At 39.6% G+C, this 25176-nt stretch overlaps 1 protein-coding gene across 6 annotated transcripts in view; it reads right to left on the bottom strand.

Annotated features, from left to right (window-relative positions):
• The window catches only part of cep44 (centrosomal protein 44), a 106272-nt gene that overhangs the window by 51720 nt on the left and 29376 nt on the right, over window positions 1-25176 (bottom strand). For 4 of the 6 annotated variants that reach the window (XR_012099210.1, XM_073048020.1, XM_073048017.1 and 1 more), the window contains exons 4-7: window positions 17736-17882; window positions 13025-13132; window positions 4589-4726; window positions 219-422 (exon numbers count right to left, since the gene is read on the bottom strand). Coding sequence is in view for 5 of the 6 variants with exons in the window: in XM_073048020.1 (XP_072904121.1) it covers window positions 219-422; window positions 4589-4726; window positions 13025-13132; window positions 17736-17882 (597 nt within the window). In the remaining variant the exon portion in view is untranslated. The remainder of the gene's footprint in view (window positions 1-218; window positions 423-4588; window positions 4727-13024; window positions 13133-17735; window positions 17883-25176) is intronic. The other 2 variants (XM_073048021.1, XM_073048022.1) reach the window with 2 other exon arrangements.

The following is a 25176-nucleotide window of genomic DNA, read 5'->3' as shown; positions in this document are numbered from 1 at the left end:
CACCTGGTATCAATAGCTGAGGTGGAGGAAATACAGGAGATGGGTTGGGGTTGACAGCAGAGTCAGCCAGAATTCTCACTATCCGGTGAACCATGTTAGAAGTAGTCAAATTGAGTAAGAGCAGTGCCAGGTTTGCTTGTGAGGCTGTCTTTAGTTGAATAGCAAGCCTACAGACATGCTGACGAACAAAGCACATCCAAACTAAAACTCTGACTCACCTTTTTGGAATGTAGCAACAGTTGAGTTTCCAGCAGAACAACACGGCTTAGCAGATTGTTCCAATCCCTCGCATCTATAATCACCTTCCCAGCTGTAGCACACTCTAAAGCTTGCAGTTTACTCTGTATCACATCCAATACTTGAAGCTTCTCCTGACATTTGGCAATCTGCTGCTTAAGCATGGCAATCTCCAGTGCCTGTGACTGTCAAGCAAGAAAAAACAATAAAGGCAGAGTTATACAACATGGAAACAGGTCCTTCAGCCCAACTCATCCATGTCAATCAAGATGCCTGTCTGAGCTAGCCCATTTGCCTGCATTTGGCTCATTTCCCTCCAAACATTTCCTATGCATTTATCTGCCCAGAAGTCTTTTTAAAATTGGAATTTATTTATTTAGAGATGGGGGGGGGGGGTGTAACAGCCCTTTCAGCCCAACATGCCCTCACCACCCAATTATATCCATATGACCAATTAACCGACTAATCTGTACATCTTTGGAATGTGAAAAGGCACTTAAGCAGTTGGAGGAAGCCCACATTGTCACAGGGAGAACATACAAGCTCTTTACAGACAACTATTAAGTAAGTTGTTCTTGCTTGTTTATCCTGTAATATTATATTTGGATGGTTATTATGGATTGTCTTATCTGTAATAACTGATCAATCATAATATAATTCGTGGTATTCCGACTCTAAAACTGTGTCAGGCTTGTATTTATAGCAAGGTGTATTATTATTATTGTGTTCATTATCTATTGTGTTTCTGTGTTGCATCGGATCCAGAGTAACAATTATTTTGTTCTCCTTACACTTGTATACAGGAAATAACATTAAACAATTTCGAATCTTGTAGTAATGGTTTAAGGTTCAACTCCACAATCAGCGCATCTGTAGATGTGAACTTCCTACTATTCCCACATTTACAACAACAGGTGTGTAAAAAGGGCCCAAAGGATCATTAATGACCTGAGTCACCCCAACCACAAACTGTTCCAGCTGCTACCATCCGGGAAATGGTACCACAACATAAAAGCCAAGACCCACAGGCTCTGGGACGGCTTCTTCCACCAGGCCATCAGACTGCTTAAATCATGCAAACGCTACTGTTTTTCTATGTTATGTTGACTATCCTGTTGTACATAATATTTATTATAAATTACTATGATTGCACATTGAGCATTTGAATGGATATGTAATGTAAAGATTTTTACTTCTCATATCTTTAAAGGATGTAAGTAATAAAGTCAATTCAATTCAACTCCAAGACGCATCAACATCAAGTTCCAGAGTCAAAGCTAAACTTGCTTGTGTTCATTTTTTGGACTGGATGACAGTAATTAGAGGTCCAAACTGGTGCCTGCAGTGAGGGAACATGGTGGTCAGGGATGTGGGCATGTGCATACTGTGAACTAGCTGTCCATACAGAATACACAAATGGTACAATTTTGATTGATACTAACACTGCTATTTTGGATCTCAGCATTCAGACTTAAGTCCTCCCAAATACGCATGGTTGGTGGAACACATATTCAGGCAGAGGGAGAGTACAATAAGCAAGGAGAAAGTCAAGTAGTTGAAAAGATTAAAGGTTTCCATGCACATCACTTTGAAGGTGCTAGATGTCGCCTACTGGAAGGAAAAGCTATTTTGCTTGCTACTGGTGTAGCAATGTGATAACAACATAATTTTTTCAGGATAGTTATAGCTTAAAACTCAACTTCACAACTTCTTCAAGACCCAGACCCATCAACATCAAGTTCCATGGTCAAAGCTAGACTTGATTGTGTCCATTTATTGGACTGGATGATATCACTAAGAGGCCCAGACTAGTGTTTCCAGTAAGGGAGCATTGTGGCTATAGATGTAGGCATGTGCATACAGTGGATCTGTATAAGCAAAATGTGCAGTTTTGATTGAGAGTAACACTATCCTGATAGCATCCTGACTGCCACTGCAATGTCTTCATTTCACCACAGCGGGAGAAAAAGGTGACTACTAAATGAACAAGCGCCTCCAGTGATGGCAAGACTCTTGAATTCAGTGAATGACCCAGACCAGCACATACAGTAAAATCCATACTGCCGTACAAAAATGTGATCAACCACTGGCATACTAAAATATTACTGTGGCTGCCTGGAGTTCCTTGTAGCAATCAGCAAAACAGGCATTAAGACATCTGTATCTTGTATACAAGCACATGCAGCTGCAACTAATTGGAAGAGAGCAGGTAAATTTTCTTTTCCTCTGATCATGTAGAATTATTGTAGGTGAAGTGGTGACTAGGTGAAGTCCTTTTTGGAAAACCTGGATGCGCTATTTCCTCCCTCCTTTTCAGCTCATTACATTATGAATGGTGACTTGGGTGAGCTTTATATAAAGAGCTGCAGCTCTTTATATAAAGCTCACCCATGTCACCATTCATAATGTAATGAGCTGAAAATCCTAAATTCTACATTCACCTTCAGACTCACATTTCACTGACACCATCATCTAAAGAAAAACTTGTGCCCAAGGTTGGTGCCAGATTCCTCTACGTTATTTGATACTTCAGGTTGGCACTTTAACAAGAATATCAATGCATTAAACATTTCATCATGCACATCAGTTTTCTTCTGTAAGTTTATAGAAACCATAAACTCAGTGCCTCACAGAATGTTGTAACCCATGTGTGTTTCCACTATTCAGTTTGTAGAAAAGGTGGAATATGAGGAGGATTCAGATATACAAGTTTTAGTCCTCTCCTGGCAACAGATGTCACAATGCCAACTAGCACGGTCTCCTTCATGATCAGAGGAAAAGAAAATTTACCTGCTCTCTTCCAATTAGTTGCAGCTGCCTGTGCTTGTATACTACCTTGTCATGCAAGAAAGATGGATGTGTGTGCCAAACAATGTTTGGGTGGTGTTGCTACAATGCTGAATTACTGCAAATGTGTGCATGTGTGAGTATGTGGGTAACGTCTGCATGCAGCAAAGTCTGAAACAGTGTAGTGAATCACATGATTGTTGGTTTAGAAGTCAAAATCATAAAAGGTTGTTGATAGGTAAGTGAATGGCTGTGGTCAAGGGAGAACATCATTGTATTTGGTAGGATATACCACTTGAGCATTTCATGGGCCTGAATCATTCAAGGGACATCACTGATCTATATGCAGCAAGAGAACCAGATCTTCAGTGCTGGACTCCTGCCAGTGACCGCAACAGTATCGGCTCCCACTAGCACATGAACATGTGCCAGGAGGGCTCTTGCCCCAGGATCCCTGCATAATTACAGGACATCAGTATCCAATTCCACCTCCCACACAAATCTTTGTCTTTTCATTCTGGTCATGGGCTAATTCTATTCATCCAATTCCATCTGATAATTTTAAATTTCTAAATCAAATTGTATTGTAATTTGTTAATGCCAATGAAAACAAGATCCAATTTCTCCAATTTATTTTTTTTGCATTTTATAATTCCTTATAGTGGTGTGCATCTCAGTGAATCTGCATTTTGCATTATCATTGTGTGATATCCATCCCATAATGGACCAATTATATAAAAATATCTCAAAAGAGAAGATAAAATGATGATTGCTGATCCGCAACTGAGTCAATGGTGGATGCTGTGAGAAGGACCAGGAGAAGGAAAATTGAACTGTTGGTGCTGCTGCTACTGTAAAGAAGAACAAATCAATGCTTTAAAAGGTTCCTGGAGATGATTATAGGTTCACGTTGCGTAGCTAAAGGCATGAGCGTAGGAAATTCCTGCTCAATGCATTAGAAGACATTGGGAAGGCAGAATACTTGATAAAATCAGGTTGGGATTTGGCAGGACAAAGGTGTTCAAGATGGGATTAATAATTGTCAACCATTGGGTTTACAAGAAGGAGAGAGAGATAACAAAACAGGATTTTAAAAAAACTCAGAACAAGTTCATCAACAGTATGCAAACTTTCAGCCCAAAGACAAATTTGCACTATCTGGGAATAGTAGAAATTATTCAAATTTATCAGGAAAGAAGCAAATGAATGAATCTAAAATTGTAGTCTGATACATGATGCTAGGATTAAGTCAACATACAATCGGTGTGGAGTCACTTTAGTATGTTCCCAACCCATATTTAGACTTGGACATAACTACATAGAAGTTATTTGTAGACTCATGTCTACATATAAGAAATTATAATGATAATACATAATATACTCATCGTACTCTAACTTAAATAGTTCTGGTCATCTTCCTCTGAAAATCCATCAACTTTCAAAATATAGGTTTCACAAGTGTAATCCGTAACTAATGTTTAGTTTGGCTTACTACCCACCAATTTCCACCTTGAAGTTGTGATAGATTAAATCTCATCTTGTTTAAAGTAAAAAAAGCACTTACTTCATGTGAAGTTGGTGGCTCCACATATTCTCCACGAACAAGAGGCCTGTCTTCAACAATATCATTTTCACGAATGGATGAAATACCAGCTGTTTTAATATCATTACTAGGTAAATGACGCTCCACTAAAGGTCTTATCTAAAAATAAACACAAGTTTATTCTACTTTTCCTCCAATACATCTATACACACATCTACTTGGTTGATGGAACTGTTAGATGCTCCTTCACATGAAGTGTCACTGAGAAATCGTAAGAATACAATGACTGATTTTTATTTCACTAGTTTAAACATACAGAAAGTCAGACACTGATCTCCACAATCATTTCCTTCAAAGCTCCATGATGTAAGTCCTGACAATTTATTGCTTTTTAGCCTCGGTACTTAATCCAATACTAATTTCTTACTATTATTAAGTACTTTTGGCTTCTCATTCACATTGGACTTTAATAATTCTGGAAGATTTTCTGTAACTTCCTCAGTGATGACAAATGCTTTTTTGATCTAAAGCTATCTTTTATTCCTCATGTACTCTTCTATAAGTACTTTCTCAAACCTAGACTTTATTAGATTTAGGTTTAGAGTTTTTTCTCCTGTCCCTGATCATAAAGATGTCCCATTGGAGACTGTCAGAACTACATGCAAAGGAATACAGAGAAAGCTTGGTACAGCTACCACAAAGGATTAACACAGAAAAGCCAGGGATTAGCACCCTCCTGCCACTGAACACACATAATAATATCTTGCACTTGTCACTTTTGGAAAATAAACACAAGAGATTGTGCAGATGCTGGAAATCCAGAGTAGCACACACAAAATGCTGGAGTAGCATCTATGGAGAGGAATAAACAGTCAAAATTTCAGGCCAACACCCTTCTAGAATTTTGTGTGTGTCCCTTATGGAATGGTTGTTTAAAAGTAATTATCATAATACACAGTGGATTCCAGTGAATTAGACCATCAGTTAATCAGAGCAGCCGCTTATTTGGGACAACACTTAAGGAACAAAAACTACGGTAATCAAGAAAATTGTTGGGATTCCCTTTGTTTATTTGGTACACTTTGCCACTTAATTTGGGCAAGAGAATATTGTTGAACAGGTTCTAGATAGCATTAGTCATGCACACTTGTATGGCCATTAAATGCCACAGTTTTTAAATAGCACCAGTTGCATGCTTTTGTTTTCAAAAAGCAGTGATTTTCGTCAGTGATAGTTGGCGAGATATAAGCAGTAAGACAATTCTGAACTGTTTTGCTCACTGCGGTTTCAAGCATTCAGGATTGAAGAAACCAGAAACTGCTGGGAGTGAAAATGAAATGAATTCACTATTTCAACAAGGAACTATGAAGAATTTGAAGGCAGTGATAAATATCTTGAATGGTACAGTGAAAATGAAGATTTGGAGGATGCAATCGTCAACAGCATTGTATGAAGGCAGCCCATTATCTGCTCTAGATGTCTGTGTTGACTTTATTCATTGCGTACACTGAATGAATTCCACTGTCAATAACTATTAGGAACTAATACAGTTTATAGTACTGTAGTACTATTTGCTAGTGTTTTCATTTGTTCAATTTTTCATTTAAATACATAATCTTTTACTAAATCTGTCTTTTTAAATGCCTTTTTAACTATTTCCAAGAAACTTCGGCTAATTGGGACAGTCACTTAACTGGGCCAAAATGTACTGGTCTCAATGTGTCCCAATTAACCATAAGATATAGGGGTAGAAGTAGGCCATTCAGCCGATCAAGTCTGCGCCACCATTCAATCATGGGCTGATCCAATTCTTCCAGTCATCCCCACTCTCCTGCCTTCTCCACATACCCTTTGATGCCCTGGCTAATCAAGAATCTATCTATCTCTGCCTTAAATGCACCTAATGACTTGGCCTCCACAGCTGCTCGTGGCAACAAATTCCACAGATTTACCACCCTCTGACTAAAGTAATTTCTCTACATCTCTGTTCTAAATGGACATTCTTCAATCCTGAAGTTGTGTCCTCTTGTCCTGGACTCCCCTGCCATGGGAAATAACCAGAATCTACAGTAATTAAATTTTATTGCAAGATTTATAATAGGTCCTGTAATATGACTGCTAACATGTATTATATTTTTCCAACTTTAGAAACAATGTATATCTTTGTAAAATAACTCCAACAATATTACTAAAAAGTAAAACTTTTAAAAGGTGAAAAGGCTGAAAAGTCAAAATTTTAAAAAGCACTTGGATCAGGCAGCATCTGTGGAAAGAGAAGCAGAGTTAATGTTTTAGGTGGTTGGCCCTTTGTCCAAATAAGGTCAATCTTTAAACTAAATACCATATAATGCTAAGCGATGTGTGTGACTTGCTTATAATGTTTAGTGATTTTTTACCTGTAATTCAGCATTTGCACCTGTAGATGGCACTGTGATACAAGTTTTCAGTGCTAAAATTATCAGTTTATCACAAGATTTATCCATTCAGCTGCCCAGATGCAGGCATTGTACGTGTGCGGTTCTGGCCAATTTATGGGGCAGTATGGCACAGATATAATGCATAATAAGAGTTTAATGTGACAGCTAATCAGCACATCAGGTGTGCAGAATGCTCCTTCCATAGGAGCTCAGCATTTTGAGTTTTAGCATATTAATCCAAGAATGTTCAAAACATATTGAACACTGGCTCTCACAGTACTGATGGACATAATCAGAACCTGCATGGTAGAACTGCATGAAGTCAGAAATTTATGTTACAGGAAGGAGGCCAATCAACACCACTAGAAATAAAGCTTTAGCTTAATCCCACCTTCAAGCTCTCAGCCCAAAGCCTTGCAAGTTATGGCTTTTCAGGTGTTCATCTAGGCTCTTTTCAATGTGATTACAGTTTCTAACTCCACCACTCTTTCAGGCAGTGAATTCCAGAATATTAGCACTGGAGTGAAATAACTTTTTCCTCAAAACAGTTTCCCATAAATTAAAATTTATGCACTCTTGTTACTGACACCTCTTGTAAGGAAATTAGGTCCTTTCTGTTCAACCTAACTAAGACTTGTAAACTTATCTAAACTTCCATTAAATCTCTCCATAGTATCTCTTTTCCTAAAGAAAACAAACCTTGGCTAGACAATTTTTACTCAGAATAGTAATCAAAAGTCCTGGCACAATGCTTGAAAGTCTCATCTAGTGCTGTCACATCACTCTAGAGCAATGGCAAATTAAGCAGCATACAGTATTCCACAGAATACTACATACCAAACAGTACAGGCGCTCTGGCCCATGATATTGTGACAACCTTTCTGACTTCCTCTAAAATCAATATAACCGTTCCCTGCAACACACCTTCCATTTTTCTACTATTCATGTATCTACCTAAGATTCTCCTAAATGTCCTTAATGTATTTGCACTACCACTACCTTTGAAGCACCAAGCACTCTGTGCAAGAAACCTACCTCTGATACCCCACCCCATACTTTCCTCCAAACATCTTATGCCCCCTTGTGCTTGCCTTTTCTGCACTGGGAAAAAATATTCTTGCTGTTCACTGTATCTATGCATCTTATCATCTTGTGGTGGTGGTTCAATGATAAAAATTGAGTATGCAGGAGCACGAGCAACCCTTCAACCCTGTGCTGCCATCCAGCATGATCACGGTTGATCAGCAAGTACCATGTTCTTTCTTATTCCCAACATCCCTTGATTCCTCTAGTTCCAAGAATATAATCTAATTTCTTCTTGAATGTTTTTAATAATTGGCTTTGATTTGTTTCTCTCTCAGCCATTCAGAAACAGCTTCTTTCCATCCACCATGAGAGCTATGAATGGTCCATGGACACTACATTATTGTTTTTTTGCACTATTTTGCAACTTATAGAAATTGTATACTTTGTACTGCTGCTGCAAAACAACAATGGCCCCTGGGGGCCATGTCAGATTTCATAGGGGCCAGATGTAAAAACAAGAAACTGGGGGCCATAGAAGTTTGAATGGGCTGTGCTTATTACTACAATATACAAATAAATAAAGAAATGAATATTTGTAAATTAGTTGGAACAATGAACAAAAATGGGAAAATATGCTAGATGATGCAAAGGAGGCAGCAAAGCAACTTTGTTTGTGCGTGGGGTGGGGGGAGATGAGCCATCAGCATCAGGCAGCATTGGCAGGTAGCTCGGAGGAAAGTGCAAAAGGCAATACGGGCCATACAAAATGAGTGGTAGACTGAAAAGGCTCATGAAATCCAGTCCTTTGCCGATAATAATGACGTGTATAACTTTTACAATGCTGTCAAAACCATCTACGGCCCAATAAATCGATGCGTTACTCCCCTGAAAACAGCAGATGGTCTAACACTTCTGAAGAATCAGAATACCATTCTGCTAGGGTGGGTTGAGCATTTTAACACCCTGCTTAATCAGGATTCTGACGCAGACCCCACCATCCTGGACAATCTGCCTGAACTTCCTCCTATCCATGACCTCAGGCTACCACCAACCTTCCAGGAGGTTCTATCAGGTGTCCATTCCCTTAAGAACAATAAGTCCCCTGGTACTGTCAATATCCATGCTGAGTTACTGAAGAACGGAGGGTACATGTGTATGCGCATCCTCTACCAGTACATCACCAAGGCCTGGACTGATGAGAACATCCCACAACAATGGAGAAATGCAAACATCGTTGTCATTTATAAGAACAAGGGTGACAAGGACATCTGCGGCAATAGTAGGGGCGTATCACTCCTTTCTGTTGCTGGAAAGGTCCTGGCTAAGGTGATGCTTCAGAGGCTCATCAGCAACATCACCGAGTCAATGCTGCCTGAATCACAGTGCGGATTTAGGAAGAACAGGAGCACGATCGACATGATCTTCACAGCCCAGCAGCTTCAGGAAAAGTGCCGGGAGCAACATCAGGGCACGTTTATGGCCTTTGTCAACCTCTCCAAAGCATTTGACACTGTGCAAAGAGAGCTCTTACGGGATGTCATCCTCAGGTTTGGCTGTCCCAATAAATTTGTTAACATCCTCTGCCAGTTCCACGATAGGATGACTGCTCAGATGACCATAGGAGGACAAGAATCAGAGCCCTTCCTTGTACGCACAGGGGTGAGGCAGGGGTGTGTGCTAGCACCAGTGCTCTTTAACATCTCCCTCTTGTGTGTTACCAAGCTTCTCCACAATGAGACTGAAGACAGCAGCAGTGTGGCAGTGGACGTCAGATTGGATGGCAACCTCTTTGACGTCAGGAGGCTCCACGCAACTACCAAACTCCTTAGAGAGTGGGTCCTGGAGCTGCAGTATGCAGACGACTATGTGAGAGTGTGCAGCAGGATGGGGCTGACTGTCAATACCATCAAGACAGAAGTGGTTTGCCAATGGAGTACCAGTGTCCCAGCCACCCTACCTGCCTTCACTGTTGGTGATGAAAGGCTGTCTGTCGTGCCACCTTTCAAATATCTGGGGAGCATTCTCTCTGAGGATAGCGGCATTGACAATAACATCCAGAGCCGCGTTAAACAGGCATCAGCTGCCTTTGGGAGACTTAGGCGTAGAGACTTTCAGAACAAGAGCCTTCGCCCCTCCATAAAGGTCACCGTATACCAAGCGGTCTGTGTCGCCACCCTCCTTTACAGCTGTGAAGCTTGGATAACCTACAGTCATCGCATCAAGTCCTTGGAGTGCTTCCATATAAGCTGCCTTCAGCGCATCCTGGGAATTACTTGGTATGAAATACTTGTAAAGGCCAACTGCAGAAGTATTGAGGCCATGATCACCCAGCGTCAGTTGCAGTGTCTGGGACACGTGATATGGATTCCCCCATGTCGGCTACCCCGCAGAGTGTTATACGACCAGCTACATCATGGTGGTACGCTCAGCTGGAGGGCCGATGAAATGCTATAAGGATCAGATGAAAAATGCTTTAAGGAAGTGCAAGATCAGACCCGAGGTCCTGGAAGATGTTGCTGCTGACCGTATCACTTGGCGCCAGCTGTGTAGAGAGGGGGTTCATACTCTGGAGATAGAAAGAACAGCCAGAAGACAGCAGAAGAGAGCCAGGAGAAATGCAGCCATGGTTGTCATCACTACTACCACTTCCACATTGATATACATGTCCCACCTGCAATAGAGCTTGTAGCCGTTAAATGAGTGGACATCGTCATCGGATTTCGATGGACAACCGAAGAGGAAGAAGGGGGGGGGGGGGGGGAGGGGAAGGGGTAAGGGAGGGGTTTGCAGCACATCAGTTGTTCTCTTTACTCCACATCCAGCCCCAAATCACAAACTGCAGACCACAGGGGACTGTTGCAGCAAGGCCAATCAGCGAGTATACAGCAGAAGGATTAATTGGATTTCCCACCTCTTATCCAGCTGAATATAATTTTAGTCATGCTCTTCACCTGCTATCAGAAGATTTCAAAAAAAATCATTCAAATTCATAAGACAGCTTTTCCCAAAGTATTATTTCATTGACTGGAAAGTTAACAGAATACACCAACAGTTTCCTGAATACAAGTAGAAATGTACCTCCACTCATTCAGTAACATTTTGTATTCCTGTTTGCTAAATTACTCTATATCAAAAACCATAACCAACCCTTTGACATCTACGTTTTGGATATCATGAAGGTGGATGTAAGATATCTTGGTTATGGAGGTCATGGGATAACTAACTCACTCAATAGGAGATACTCACATTCCAATATGTTCCTTCTGCGTAATGTTGCTCTACCACTGTAAACTGTAGCATCCTGCTTGCAACATTATTGGAAAACAAATAAACTTTTTTTTATTACCAAGGAACTTGGAATTTACTGACAAAGCCAGACACAAATTTCTCACCCACAACTGCCGGCAAGTACACTATGATGATGAGCTGCTCTCTTGAATGGCTGCAATGCCTTTGATGAAGGTACTTTAAGATGTCAGAATCAGAATCAGGTTTCTTATCAGCGGCATATGTTGTGAAATTTGTTAACTTAGCAGTGGTAGTTCAATGCAATACATAATATAGAAGAAGAATAAAATAATAATAATAAATAAATAAATTACAGTATGTATATATTGAATAGATTAAAAATCATGCAGAAAACAGAAATAATACATATTAAAAAAGTGAGGTAGTGTTCAAGGGTTCAATGTCCATTTAGGAATTGGATGGCAGAGGGAAAGAAGCTGTTCCTGAATCACTGAGTATGTGCTTTCAAGCTTCTGTACCTTCTACCTGATGGTAAGTCAGAAAAGGGCATGCCCTTAGTGATTGACATCCTTAATAATGGACGCTGCCTTTCTGAGACACTGCTCCTTGAAGATGTCCTGGATACTTTGCAAGCTAGTAATTAAGATAGAGCTGACTAAATTTACAACCCTGTAGAGCTTCTTTCGGTCTTGTGTAGTAGCCCCCCACCCCCATACCAGACAATGATGCAGCCTGTCAGAATGCTCTCCACAGTACATCTATAGAAGTTTTTGAGTGTATTTGTTGACATAGCAAATCTCTTCAAACTCCTAATGAAGTATAGTCACTGTCTTGCCTTCTTTATAACTGCATCAATCTGTTGGGACCAGGTTGGATCCTCAAGGATCTTGACACCCAGGAACTTGAAATTGCTCACTCTCTCCTCTTCTGATCCCTCTATGAGGATTGGTATGTGTTCCTTTGTCTTACCCTTCTTGAAGTCCACAATCAGCTCTTTTGTCTTACTGTTGTTGAGTGCCAAGTTGTTGCTGCAATACCACTCCACTAGTTGGCATATCTTGCTCCTGTACGCCCTCTCGTCACCATCTGAGCTTCTACCAACAATGGTTGATTCATCATCAAACTTATAGATGGTACTTGAGCTATGTCTAGCCACACAGTCATTTGTATAGAGAGTAGAGCAGTGGGTTAAGCACCCACCCCTGAGGTGTACCAGTGTTGATCGTCAGCGAAGAGGATACGTTATCACCAATCCGCACAGACTGTGGTCGTCCAGTTAGGAAGTCAAGGATCCAGTTGCAGATGGAAGTACAGAGGCCCAGGTTCTGTAGCTTCTCAATCAGGACTGTGGAAATGATGGTATTAAATGCTGAGCTATAGTCAATGAACAGCATCCTGACATAGGTGCTTGTGTTGTCCAGGTGATCTAAAGCTGTGTGGAAAGCCATCGAGATTGCGTCTGCCATTGACCTATTGTGGCGATAGGCAAATTGCAATGGGTCCAGGTCCTTGCTGAGGCAGGAGTTCAGTCTAGTCATGACCAACCTCTCAAAGCATTTCATCAGTGTATATGTGAGCGTTACCGGGCAATAGTCATTAAGGCAGCTCACATTATTCTTCTAAGATGTAAAATTACCTTTACCAAAAGCATGGCAGCCATTCATATTCATAATATAAATGTTTCAACACAAAAATAACAGTAGACTTAAATGAGCTGCTACTCAGCTCTCAAATTCTAATTTAGTTAAACTGAAGGAAAACTTACTGCTTCATTTGTTTCACATGGGAAACTTTCAGAGAGGTGCCTTTCATATTTAAATCGTGATGAAACTTTTACAGCATAATGTGAATTTTTACTTGAGTGTGTCCTATCCTGGAAAAAAACAAGGAAATAGCTTTTTAGCACTCCATTTCAGTTATAGTGACCTTTGGCATTGATGAACTTCTATATATTTTAACAGGATTATTTAACATTATAAAGCTATTATTAGTAAAAAGTAATTTAAGACTAAAATAATGTTGGCTAATGAAGTTTGCAATCCATCAATACCAACACCAAATATCAAAATAATACACCAGCCTAGAAATTAATTTGTGTTTTTATTCAGCATTGTTAAATCACTGCATGTCTTCTTAATGCTATGTTAACAAGCTCCAAAGAGATTGTGAAGTTCAACGGTGTTTTCATAAAACAGCACTGTCCAGTTTCCTCATTTAATGCCAAAATATTTCAAAACGGCAGATGCTGCTGAGAAACTAGTCAAATTTCTAGCAGCTGACAGCACTTCAAGAAACATTTGAAATCCCATAAGTCAACCCTTAAAAACACAAGCATACAACAGCACTAACAGCTACAACAACATATTCAAGGTCAATGGTAAGTATGGCAAGTCCAGTGATTCCTGAGGGCATCGAGCATACTCCCGGGTTTATGGAGAAGAACCTCAAAAGGCTAATAAATCATATCATTTGAAGAAGGCATGTTCGCTCTTCAAGTGAGATAGTGACCTCTCAGGGCCAGAACAGGTTGTTCTAATTTACATCCAGGCAGACAGGTCAGTGTGGGAATGTAAAATGACATACAACTGGAAGCTCAAAGCTGACCACTGCAGATAGAGCACAGGTGCTCTGCAAAATGATTGCTTCATCAATGCTTAGTCTTGCTAACGTAGATGTGGCCATTTCACAAATAACAAATACAAGTGATTAGGTTGGAGGAGGTGCACATGAATCTCTGCCTCACCTAGAAAGGCTGTTTCGGTGAATGGAGATGATGAAAGGACAAGTGATGTCCCTCCAATGGGTGCAGGGGAAAGGTGGGTAGGAAGGAATGAGCAGGGAGTCACAAAGAATGTGGTCTCAGTGGAAAGCAGAAAGGGGAAGTTGTGACAAGTCATGAAGTTTAGTTAGAGCTAACAGAAATAATGAAGGATATGACGCTGGATGTAGAAGCTATTGGGGTGAGTCTTTGTTCTGTATGAGGGTGAGGGTGATGTGAGATCTTACAGTCGCACAGACAAGCACTTTTGGTGGGAACTTACCCAGGAAATGTTTGTAAACACAAAGGATCTGCCCCCAATGGCAACAAGTGATGGTGGATGGCTTCTCCACCCTATAAGTTGATGGAGAAGTAGAAGTTTTATTTCATGGGACACAGCATCAGTGACATCTTTGCCGCAGCAGCTATCAGAAACTATAAAAGGTGGAATGTTTCAGCTGATGCAAGCTCCAATGATCTCTGAAGAAGGAAAATGAAGGCAAAGGAGAACAAGCTCCCACTTGCCTGTTGCTCTTGAGGGGGCTGAAGTGAGGATTACCCTATGAAAGCATTTCCTGTGTATCTTAAACTTCAAACTAAATTTATTATCAAAGTACATATATGTCACCATATACTGTATATCATGCACTTATCAAAGAACAGCAGTTTTTATTTTAACTCTCAGATCAGCTTAGACAGGGTAAAAATGATTAGAAGACCTAACTGAACTCTTTTCCATCCAAACATTCAGTCACAAGCAGTAAGAACATTAAGTCCCAAAATACCTAGACTTCTCTTTAAATCTGCATACCAGCCCTTATTTAAATATAAACTCTGATTAGACATTTTCACTGGACTCCTGAGCCATGGAAAGATGTTGAAGTCCCCTTTAGGCCAAGTTTGCTATGTTTGGCCAACAAACCAAGAAAGACAAGTCTTGGATGGCGGAATTGAACTCCAATGTCCTGAGCTACAATAGAGTCGTGCTAACTGCCAATGCAACCATCTTATTATAGATTGAGTACTCCTTATACAAAATGCTTGGGATCGGAAGTCATAATTTCTGAGCGTGCTACCAGTAAGCACCCTTATCTTACACTTGTAAAGAAAATTGTGCCAACAACGCAGGTGACATCCTACAGATGGTCCACAAAATTGCTTCTTATACTTCTTTTCTTTCAAATATGGTTCTGGTACTGATGGAGCCTGTGATCTAGTTTGATAATGTTTTTTTCGGGCCGACTGAGTGATTGACCTGTCACTTAGCTGTCTCTGAGAGGGTTCTAGGAGGTGAGTGGCCTTCTCGAGGCCAAGAAGTTTGGAAATGGGGCGTGAGTCCATGATCAACTTCATTTCTCACTGATTAAAGCATCAAGAAAGATTGAAATCATCGAGGTGAGTGCAGAAGGCAAGCAAGTGTTCAGTGCTGTCTACCAGCTTCTTGCTTGCTGCTGCCAGAGAAGGTGTCTGCGTATGTTGGTCTCTCTCTCTCTTCCTCCCTCTCATTCACTGCTCCTGAAGGAAAGTCCCTGCTTTTGACTGATCTCTCTCTCTCTCCTTCAATGCTGTTGCAGGATGGTGCAGCAGTTCTGGCTCTGCTGTTTGTGAAATGGATTGTAGTTCACATTATGATGTGTTTTCTGGCTCCGGTCACCACTTTTTCTGTTGTTATTTTAGGCGAATTTGAATCAGGGTGTCCTGCAGATAATGAACACTGAGCTGAACTGAATATGGACATTGTTATGTTTTATATTCAGTGTTTACACTCATTCTTTTTTGTTGCCATTTGCATGACATGTTGTTTGTTTGTGGAGTGGGGGGGGGAGTTGATGATTTTCTTTGAAGTTTTCTTTCATTTGTCTGTGGGGGAAACAAATCACAGTATTGTGTCCTGCACACATACTTGGTTAATAAATGTACTTGGAATCCTTTCATATATACTTAACAGTAAAATTATTACATACCATTAATATAATGAAAATATAATGTGTGCAGGGAAACAAAAGTAGTACAGCAGCATCGGGAGAATATCTGAATCAGCTGTTGTACAACAATGACAGGCTTTCAGTTTCCACCTACAATGCCGTGTTTTGATTAGAAGGTTACAGTACAACTGCCTTTGTATTTTACTATTTTAGGTTTTATGTACAGTACAAAAACAATCAACATTGTAGCTTCGTTCTGGTGTTAGAGTTTCATCAGCGATGATCTTCACAAACTTAATAATAAATTTATCTGCTACTTCATGATTAGCAGAGGCTTTAACTTTAAATTTTAATGCCAGGTCTTTTCTTAAACTTCTGCAACCAACCTCCTGAATATTCAGACATCTTCAGTTTTTCATGATCTTGCTTCATGATCAGCATACCGTTAAAGGACATATGTTCACTATAATGCTGACGAATCCATTCTTTCAATACATGATCACAATCTTCATTTTTTGCTTTATGCAATGTTTTTCTGTTTTTCATCAACTTCTGCTTATTACATATGCAAGGTCACTTCTCAGAACTATCTGTGATGCACAGAGATATGTGCATCACCTGGGAACCTTTGCAGTGCCTTGTGGAATTTTTGATTTACGATTTCATATCAGCTCTCAAAAAAATTGTGGAATTCCGGGGTTTTTGGATTTTGGAAATTCAAATAGCAGATACTCAACCAGTATTTATTTCTTCTTTGTTCAAGAGAAGCCAGGGTGAAGCTCAAATGCTTTAAGGAGAATTAATTGACAACCAAGGTGAGTCACTTGCAAAGTGGCATGCTGCCAATTTGGCACAAAATCTAAACTGAAACTGTAATCTCTGCAGTTATCAGATGCAAATAAAAAATTAACATGCATCAAATTCCAGTTTCTGCATTCATACAAGTATGATATTTAAAATAGAGATGTACTTTGTTAATAGACCATTTGTTTACAAAAGCCTTAGAAACTGAGTTTGATGCACTGTCTCTCTCATTAGCCATTATATGGGGAAAATACTGCAAATGGCTTCAGTGCACCTTATTTCAGAGAATATAATTTAGCCAGAGCATTTGCTCCTACTAGAACTACAGGTCATGGGTCAAGTGTGAAAGATGAAATGTTTAAGGGAACATGAGGGGAACTTCTTTGCACAGAGGGTGGTAAGAGTGTGAAATGAGCTGCCCGTGGTGGATAAGGGCTCAATTTTAACATTTAAGAAAAATTTGGATAGTTACACAGATGGGAAGGGTATGGAGGGCCAAAGTCTGGGTGCAGATCAATGGGACCATGCAGAATAATAGTTCAACATGGACCAGATGGACCAAGAAAGGACCGGTTTCTCTGCTGTAGTATTCTATGACTCTACTCTACCCTTTCTAGATATACAGAAGATATAGTTTTCAAGGGGAATAAATCAGGGAGAAAAAGGAGCAAAGGCACAGTGGCAGGTTGATTTTAAACAGTAAGAGGCATGTGCAGAAGTAATGGATGGGCTGCAGTACTAGGGCTTGTGTTCCAAGCTCAGCATCATAAACTAGGGACACAGTCTTCTATAGCTACCTTCCCTGGCCCAACAATCAGCTGGAAAAATATCAAAAAGACATAAGAAAATAAAGGAGTGACTAACACAGAATCAAATATTAAAGGGAAAACAGCTTATATATAAGGTTGGGAAATAATATACCAGATCACCTGAATTTGCATGAGGTGTTAAGAACCTTTAATTAGTATTTGTTCTCAGAAAATCAGTACCTTGTTGAGGTTGCTTAACTCCTTGTGTTTTTTTGTCACAAGGCTTATTATGTCACATAAAAGCTGTATCTTCCGTTCTGCAAATCCGCAGTGCAGAAATTGTTCCTTTAAAAGCAATGGTTTATACTGGAACTGGTCTCGTAACACCTAGAAAAGTTCATGTTAACAGGAGAAAATAAATGTCACAATGTAAACTACATTATTTTATAGAATATTTACATTAGATTTCATTCAGACATATTTATTCATCCTGAAAGTTTCTGTAACTTAAACTGGCTATTTAGTTATCAACCAAATAATTCACCCTCTCCAAATTTAAGACATAAAAATGCATAGTAGCGCACTATGTAATTCTAAAAGTATAACCTGAGTGATTTCCTATTTAGTATATTTGGTACTATATATTACACTAGGTTTCAAAAAGCTCTACAAATTTACTTTTGCTAATACACCTCATAACCACATCAATAGATATAATCACAAAAAAAAGAATAGAAGAAAAAATGTTTAATGGCAAAGAGGCATTTCTGGATGAAATCACAACAATCGTAACATCTTGGCATGCTGAAAACATACATTAAAAACCGTATGTTAGAAAGATGGATTATGACCTTCAATTTTACCAAAGAAAAAACGGTTGAAGTCGCTTAGCACTTCAGTGCAAGGGTGTTGATCAGGTGCATCAAAAAATCAAACTAGTGAAAAAATGCCAACATTTACAAAAAGATATCTACAAGCAACATGATAATAGCTCCGTACTTATTCTTGTCCAATGGTCAGTTCCTGGCAGCCCCTTTCTCTCTCTCAAACTGAGGGCAATGAACTCCTTTTAATGGCACTATCTTTAATTACCCACAGAGTTAACTTAACACTACACATGAATTAGAATATGACGCACCCCACAATGTAGTTGCAATCAAATTACAAAATAAACAGAATGTCTACATTAAATACAGTATGCAAACAACATATATACATTACTGAAAACTCAAGATATATTGTATAAAAATGTTCGATCAAAAGAAAGTTCAAACATTGAAAAATAATTACTCTTAAAACTTTTTCCAGATAGACAGCAGCATCTTGTTTTCAATTAGGAATACTCAAAGATAACAAATACTGCAAAAAAATAAGAGAAGTATGCACAGACTGCTTTGAATTTAAAGAATGGACTACAATTGGAGAACAGTAACTCAGATGTAGTCTACACACTGATCAACTGTAAATGGAGGAAGAAGTGAAATATATTTAGTTACAACATACATTCAAGAGGATTGTGAAGCAGTGTAGAATAGGTTTATAAGGTTAAGATTCATGGCATGAACTAACGCTGCTGAAAACCCAGTCCAAAAGTACTCAGTGGAAACTTCATGCTCATAATCTCCATTTGGACAAGGGATGCTTAAAAATGAAATATTTACTGAATATGTCACATTCAGAATCAAAGGAAATGTTGAGGCAAAAGTAATACAAATGAAAGTAAAATGGAAGTATATCTCTAAATAGCAGAAAAGATTACAAACTGAGTGAAATAACAGATAAAGTAAGGACTAACATTTATACAGAATCTTAATAATAAGATCGCGCTTCCAAAAAAAAAATTGCTCCAATTGGTCAGGCAGTATCTATGCAAATGAATAAACAGTTGACGTTTTGGGCCTCTACCTGACCTACTGACCTCCTCTAGCATTTTGTGTGCCTTGCTCTGGAATCCCAGCATCTGCAGACTCTCCTGTGTTTATAATATTCCAATTGCTTGGTCTCTTTAAACAACCTAAAATTTACCAAAAGCAAATAAACATCGCTAATAACACTGGACATTTTATTTTGTAAGTGTTGCTTCCCCTGAAATTTATGTTCTTTATGATAGATTCCTTGAAGCTGAACACAAATAATTTCAAACTACTTGTATCATGTAGGAATTTAGAGAAACAAGAAATTAAATTTTATTAAACATAATGCGTTTAATTGCATAACAGGTGTTGACACTTTGCAATAGTTAACTGAGCACAAATTGTTTTGCTGATGACTTTTGTCTGAGGCTTCTCGCTGAAGTGTCCAACAATAATCAGCCAGCATTGATGGATTCCAGTTGCCCCAATACCATTTCTCCATGACTGCAATGTCCTGGTGAAACCTTTTGCTGTGCTCATCACTGACACTGCCAAGATTTGCAGAAAGATGTCTAAATGGGAATGCAGAAAATGAAACTTTAGTGACATGTTGCACTTCATGATTTTGTATGCTTGAACCATGCTGTCAATCAGCTGCATGTAGTTTGGTGCTCTGTTAAGTGCCAAGAAATTTTTCAACAACATCCTTCAATGCCTTCCATGCGATTTTCTTCGTTCCCACTAGAAGTGCTTCAAATTGCCTGCTTGATTCGTGGACCAACAAAACTGTCTTCCTTAATCTTGGCATCAGTTATTCTGACTTGAATTACCAGTTGAAATAACAAATATAGGCAATCTCAAGAACAATGGTGCATGATAGGGAAATTACATGGTGATTTACATGATCAGCAACCCAAAATCCATAAGGTACACACAAAGATACAGGTTTCCCCCGCTATCCGAAGGTAGAGCGTTCCTGTGAAACTGTTTGTAAGCTGAAATGTCGTAAAGCGAAGAAGCAATTACTATTAATTTATATGGGAAAAATTTTTGAGCGTTCCCAGACCCAAAAAATAACCTACCAAATCATACCAAAAAACACATAAAACCTAAAATAACACGAACATATAGTAAAAGCAGGAATTATATAAATATACAGCCTATATAAAGTAGAAATATTGTATGTACGGTGTAACTTCACTTATCAAAATCGGGAAAGCAGCAAGCCAAAATCGATTTGGAGAAAAAAAATCAGCACGTACACGCATACGTACGTATATGCATACCCACGTACACGCATGTGCAAACAATTGCCCACATAAGGCTTCACAGTCATGGTAGTCTTTCTTGGCTAAACACACATATAAAGCGGGCGTCTTTTTTTTCGTAAAAGCGAAAATCCTCTTTGGTTAGCAAAAACAGGTACCAATGTAGGTCTTTCATAACAGTGAGTTGTCGTAAAGTGAACGTTTGAAAAATGGGGGCCACCTGTATTCAGGAAGCAATATCTTTATTGCTCAGTGTAATCTCCTGCAATAGTGAAAAAAGAGAAAAAAAAAGCCAAAGGAAATGGACACTTCACTATTAGATATTCCAACTTGGTGAGCAGAAGCTTGCCAGCACCATCACTTCTTATTGATTTATTGATTAGTGACTTATATGATTATTGACTTCAGGAGGAGAAAACTGGAAGTCCATGAGCCAATCCTCATTGGGGATCAAAGGTGGAGAGGATCAGCAACTTTGAATTCCTTGGTGTTATCATTTTAGAGGATCTGTCTGGGTCTAGCATGTAAGTGTCATTACAATGAAAACAAAGAAGTGCCTCTACTTTCTTAGAAGCTTGAATTGGCATGTCAAACTTTGACAACTTCTACAGATGTGTGGTGGAGAGAACACTGACTGGTTGCATTATGGCTCAGTACGGAAACATCAATGCCCTTGTATAGAAAAGCTGACAAGAAGTAGTGGATATGGCCCAGTCCATCACGGTTAAAGCCCTCTCCACCATTAAGCACATCTACATGGAGCAGCGTTGCAAGTAAGCGATATCCCAAGGACCCCCACCATCTAGGCCATGCTCTCTTCTCACTGCTGCCATCACAAAGGAGGTACAGGAGCCTCAAGACCACCATCACCAGGTTCAGGAACAGTTATTACTCCTCAGCCATCAGGATCTTGAACCAGAGTGAATAACTTCATTCACCCCATCACTGAACAGGACTTACCTTCAAGGACTCTTCATCTCATGTTCTCAATATTTATTGCTTATTTATTATTATTATTATTATTATTACTACTGTAGTTGCTTTTTTTCCCTCTTTCTCTTTACATTTGCAGTCTGTTTTTTTTGTACGTGGTTGGGTATTCTCTTTCACTGATTCTATTATGCTTCTTGTATTTACTGTGATTACTCGCAAGAAAAGGAACCTCTTGGTTAAATGGTGACATACAGTGGCATGCAAAAGTTTGGGCACCCCGATCAAAATTTCTGTTACTGTGAATAGCTAAGCGAGTAAAAGATGACCTGATTTTCAAAAGGCATAAAGTTAAAGATGATACATCTTTAATATTTGAAGCAAGATTACTTTTTTCATTTCCATCTTTTACAGTTTCCAAATAACAAAAAAGGATAAGGGCCCAAAGCAAAAGTTTGAGCACCCTGCATGGTCAGTACTTAGTAACACCCCCTTTAGCAAGTATTACAGCTTGTAAACGCTTTCTGTAGTCAGCTAAGAGTCTTTCAATTCCTGTTTGGGGAATTTTTGCCCATTCTTCCTTGCAAAAGGCTTCCAGTTCTGTGAGATTCTTGGGTCGTCTTGCATGCACTGCCCTTTTGAGGTCTATCCAGAGATTTTCCATGATGTTTAGGTCGGGTGACTGTGAAGGCCATGGCAAAACCTTCAGCTTGCGCCTCTTGAGGAAGTCCATTGTGGATTTTGACGTGTGTTTAGGATCATTATCGTGTTGTAGAAGCCATCCTCTTTACAGCTTCAGCTTTTTTACAGACAGTGTGATGTTTGCTTACAGAACTTGCTGGTATTTAATTGAATTCATTCTTCCCTCCACCAGTGAAATGTTCCCTGTGCCACTGGCTGCAACACAAGCCCAAAGCATGAGCGATCCACCCCCATGTTTAACAGATGGAGAGGTGTTCTTTTCATGAAATTCTGCACCCTTTTTTCTCCAAACACACCTTTGCTCATTGCAGCCAAAAAGTTCTATTTCAACTTCATCAGTCCACAGGACTTGTTTCCAAAATGCATCAGGCTTGTTTAGATGTTCCTTTGCAAACTTCCGATGCTGAATTTTATAGTGAGGACGCAGGAAAAGTTTTCTTCTGATGACTGTTCCATGAAGGTCATATTTGTGCAGGTGTCGCTGCACAGTAGAACAGTGCACCACCACTCCAGAGTCTGCTAAATCTTCCTGAAGGTCTTTTGCAGTCAAACAGGGGTTTTGATTTGCCTTTCTAGCAATCCTACGAGCAGTTCTCTCGGAAAGTTTTCTTGGTCTTCCAGACCTCAACTTGACCTCCACTGTTCCTGTTAACTGCCATTTCTTAATTACATTACGTCCTGAGGAAACGGCTAACTGAAAACATTTTGCTATCTTCTTATAGCCTTCTCCTGCTTTGTGGACATCATTTATTCTAATTTTTCAGAGTGCTAGGCAGCTGCTTAGAGGAGCCCGTGGCTGCTGATTGTTGGTCTAAGGTTTGAGGAGTCAGGGTATTTATAAAGCTTTGAAATTTGCATCTCCTGACCTTTCCTAACGATGATTGTGAACAAGCCATAGCCCTAACAAGCTAATTAAGGTCTGAGACCTTGGTAAAAGTTACCTGAGAGCTCAAATCTCTTGGGGTGCCCAAACTTTTGCATAGTGCTCCTTTCCTTTTTGTTCCACTCTAAAATTGAACAAAACAAAAATAATACACTAATCTTGCTTAAAATGTTGAAAAGAATGTTTCATCTTTAACTTTATGACTTTTGGAGATTCACAGTAACAGAAATTTTGACCAGGGGTGCCCAAACTTTTGCATGCCACTGTATACTATATGCACTTAGATGATAAGTTTACTTTGAACATCTGAGCACCATGAGGAGTTGATATTTCAAGTCATGAACCAACTCAAAGATACTTTCAAGAGAATTACCTATAATTTGTTTATAATTACCCCATTATAACATAGGAGGAAATTATTTGGTCCATGGAGTTCATGCTGTTTCTAATGAGTCCTATTTATATCTGTTAGCAACATATCCTCTCACATAATGAAACTGAGAACCTATTGATCGATCAGCATTATTTTGGGATGTGGAAGGAAACCAGAGCACAGAAGGAAAGAGGAAGAAAATGCAAAAGGCAAGCAGACAGCACCTGAGGTCAGGATCCAATCCAAGCCCCAGAGCTCCAAGGCAGCAGTGGAATTGCTGTGCCACTGTGTCATCCCCAGCCTTGGCGTTTGGCACAACAATATTGCCAGTAATGAAGATTTGATTAAATTGTTGTGTATGGGAATAAATTTTGAAGGAATATAGGGATAAGATGAGTGAATGTAAAAGAGAAGCAGAGTGTAATCTATCTAGATAGTTTGGTCTGAATCAACATAATTACCTATTGTAACTTTATGCTTATCTGTGCATCTGAAAAAAATGGGAAAAAGTTATTTGTCACAGCAAAGGTTTTTAAGTCCCAAATATTGAATTTAATTGTTTAAAGTAATACAAAGTTGCCAGTTACAAAAGCAAGGAGGAAATTATTGGAATTAAAAAACTGAAAATATAATTATAGAGCTGCACGGCACTTGGGCTTAATTTGTCCTTGCCAAACTACATGCTTTCCTGAGTTAGTCCTATTTGCCTGTTTTAAACCCGTATCTCCCTAAACCTTTCCTGTCTATGAATGTGTCCAAGTGTCTTTTAAACATTATAATTGTTCCTGCCTCCATCACTTTCCTCTGGCAGTTCATACCATATACACACTGCCCTCTGTGTATGAAACCTGACATTTAGGTTGACTTTGAATCTTTTCCTTCTCACCTTAAACCTGTGTGCCCTCATGTTTAGACTCTCCTCCCATGGGAAAAAGACAGTGTTATTTTACTATATATATGCCCCTCATAATATTATAAATCTCAACTCCCTTCACTCCTATCCCAGATAATCGACAACTGGATACTAGACTTCCTGACTGGGAGACCTCAGTCAGTCCGGATCCGGAGCAGCAATTCCAACACCATCACACTGAGCACGGGGGCCCCCTAGAGCTGCGTGCTCAGTCCACTGCTGTTCAATTTGCTGACCCACGACTGTGCTGCAACACACAGCTCGAACCACATCATCAAGTTCGCCGATGACACATGTGGTGGGTCTCATCAGCAAGAAGGACAAGTCAGCATACAGAGAGGAGGTGCAGCAGCTAACGGACAGCTGCAGAACCAACAACCTGTCTCTGAATGTGAACAAAACAAAAGAGATGGTTGTTGACTTCAGGAGAGCACGAAGCAACCACTCTCCGCCGAACATCGACAGCTCCTCGGTAGAGATCGTTAAGAGCACCAAATTTCTTGGTGTTCACCTGGCGGAGAATCTCACCTGATCCCTCAACACCAGCTCCATAGCAAAGAAAGCCCAGCAGCATCTCTACTTTCTGCGAAGGCTGAGGAAAGTCAATCTCCCAGCCCCCATCCTCAACACATTCTACCGAAGCTGTATTGAGAGCATCCTGAGCAGCTGAATCACTGCCTGGTTCGGAAATTGCACCATCTCAGATTGCAAAACCCTGCAGTGGATAGTGAGGTCAGCTGAGAAGATCATCGGGGTCTC

This window comes from Hemitrygon akajei, chromosome 6, assembly GCF_048418815.1.
Source record: "Hemitrygon akajei chromosome 6, sHemAka1.3, whole genome shotgun sequence".
Classification (NCBI taxonomy): Eukaryota; Metazoa; Chordata; class Chondrichthyes; order Myliobatiformes; family Dasyatidae; genus Hemitrygon; species Hemitrygon akajei.
This window is presented reverse-complemented; position numbering and strand designations above follow the sequence as displayed.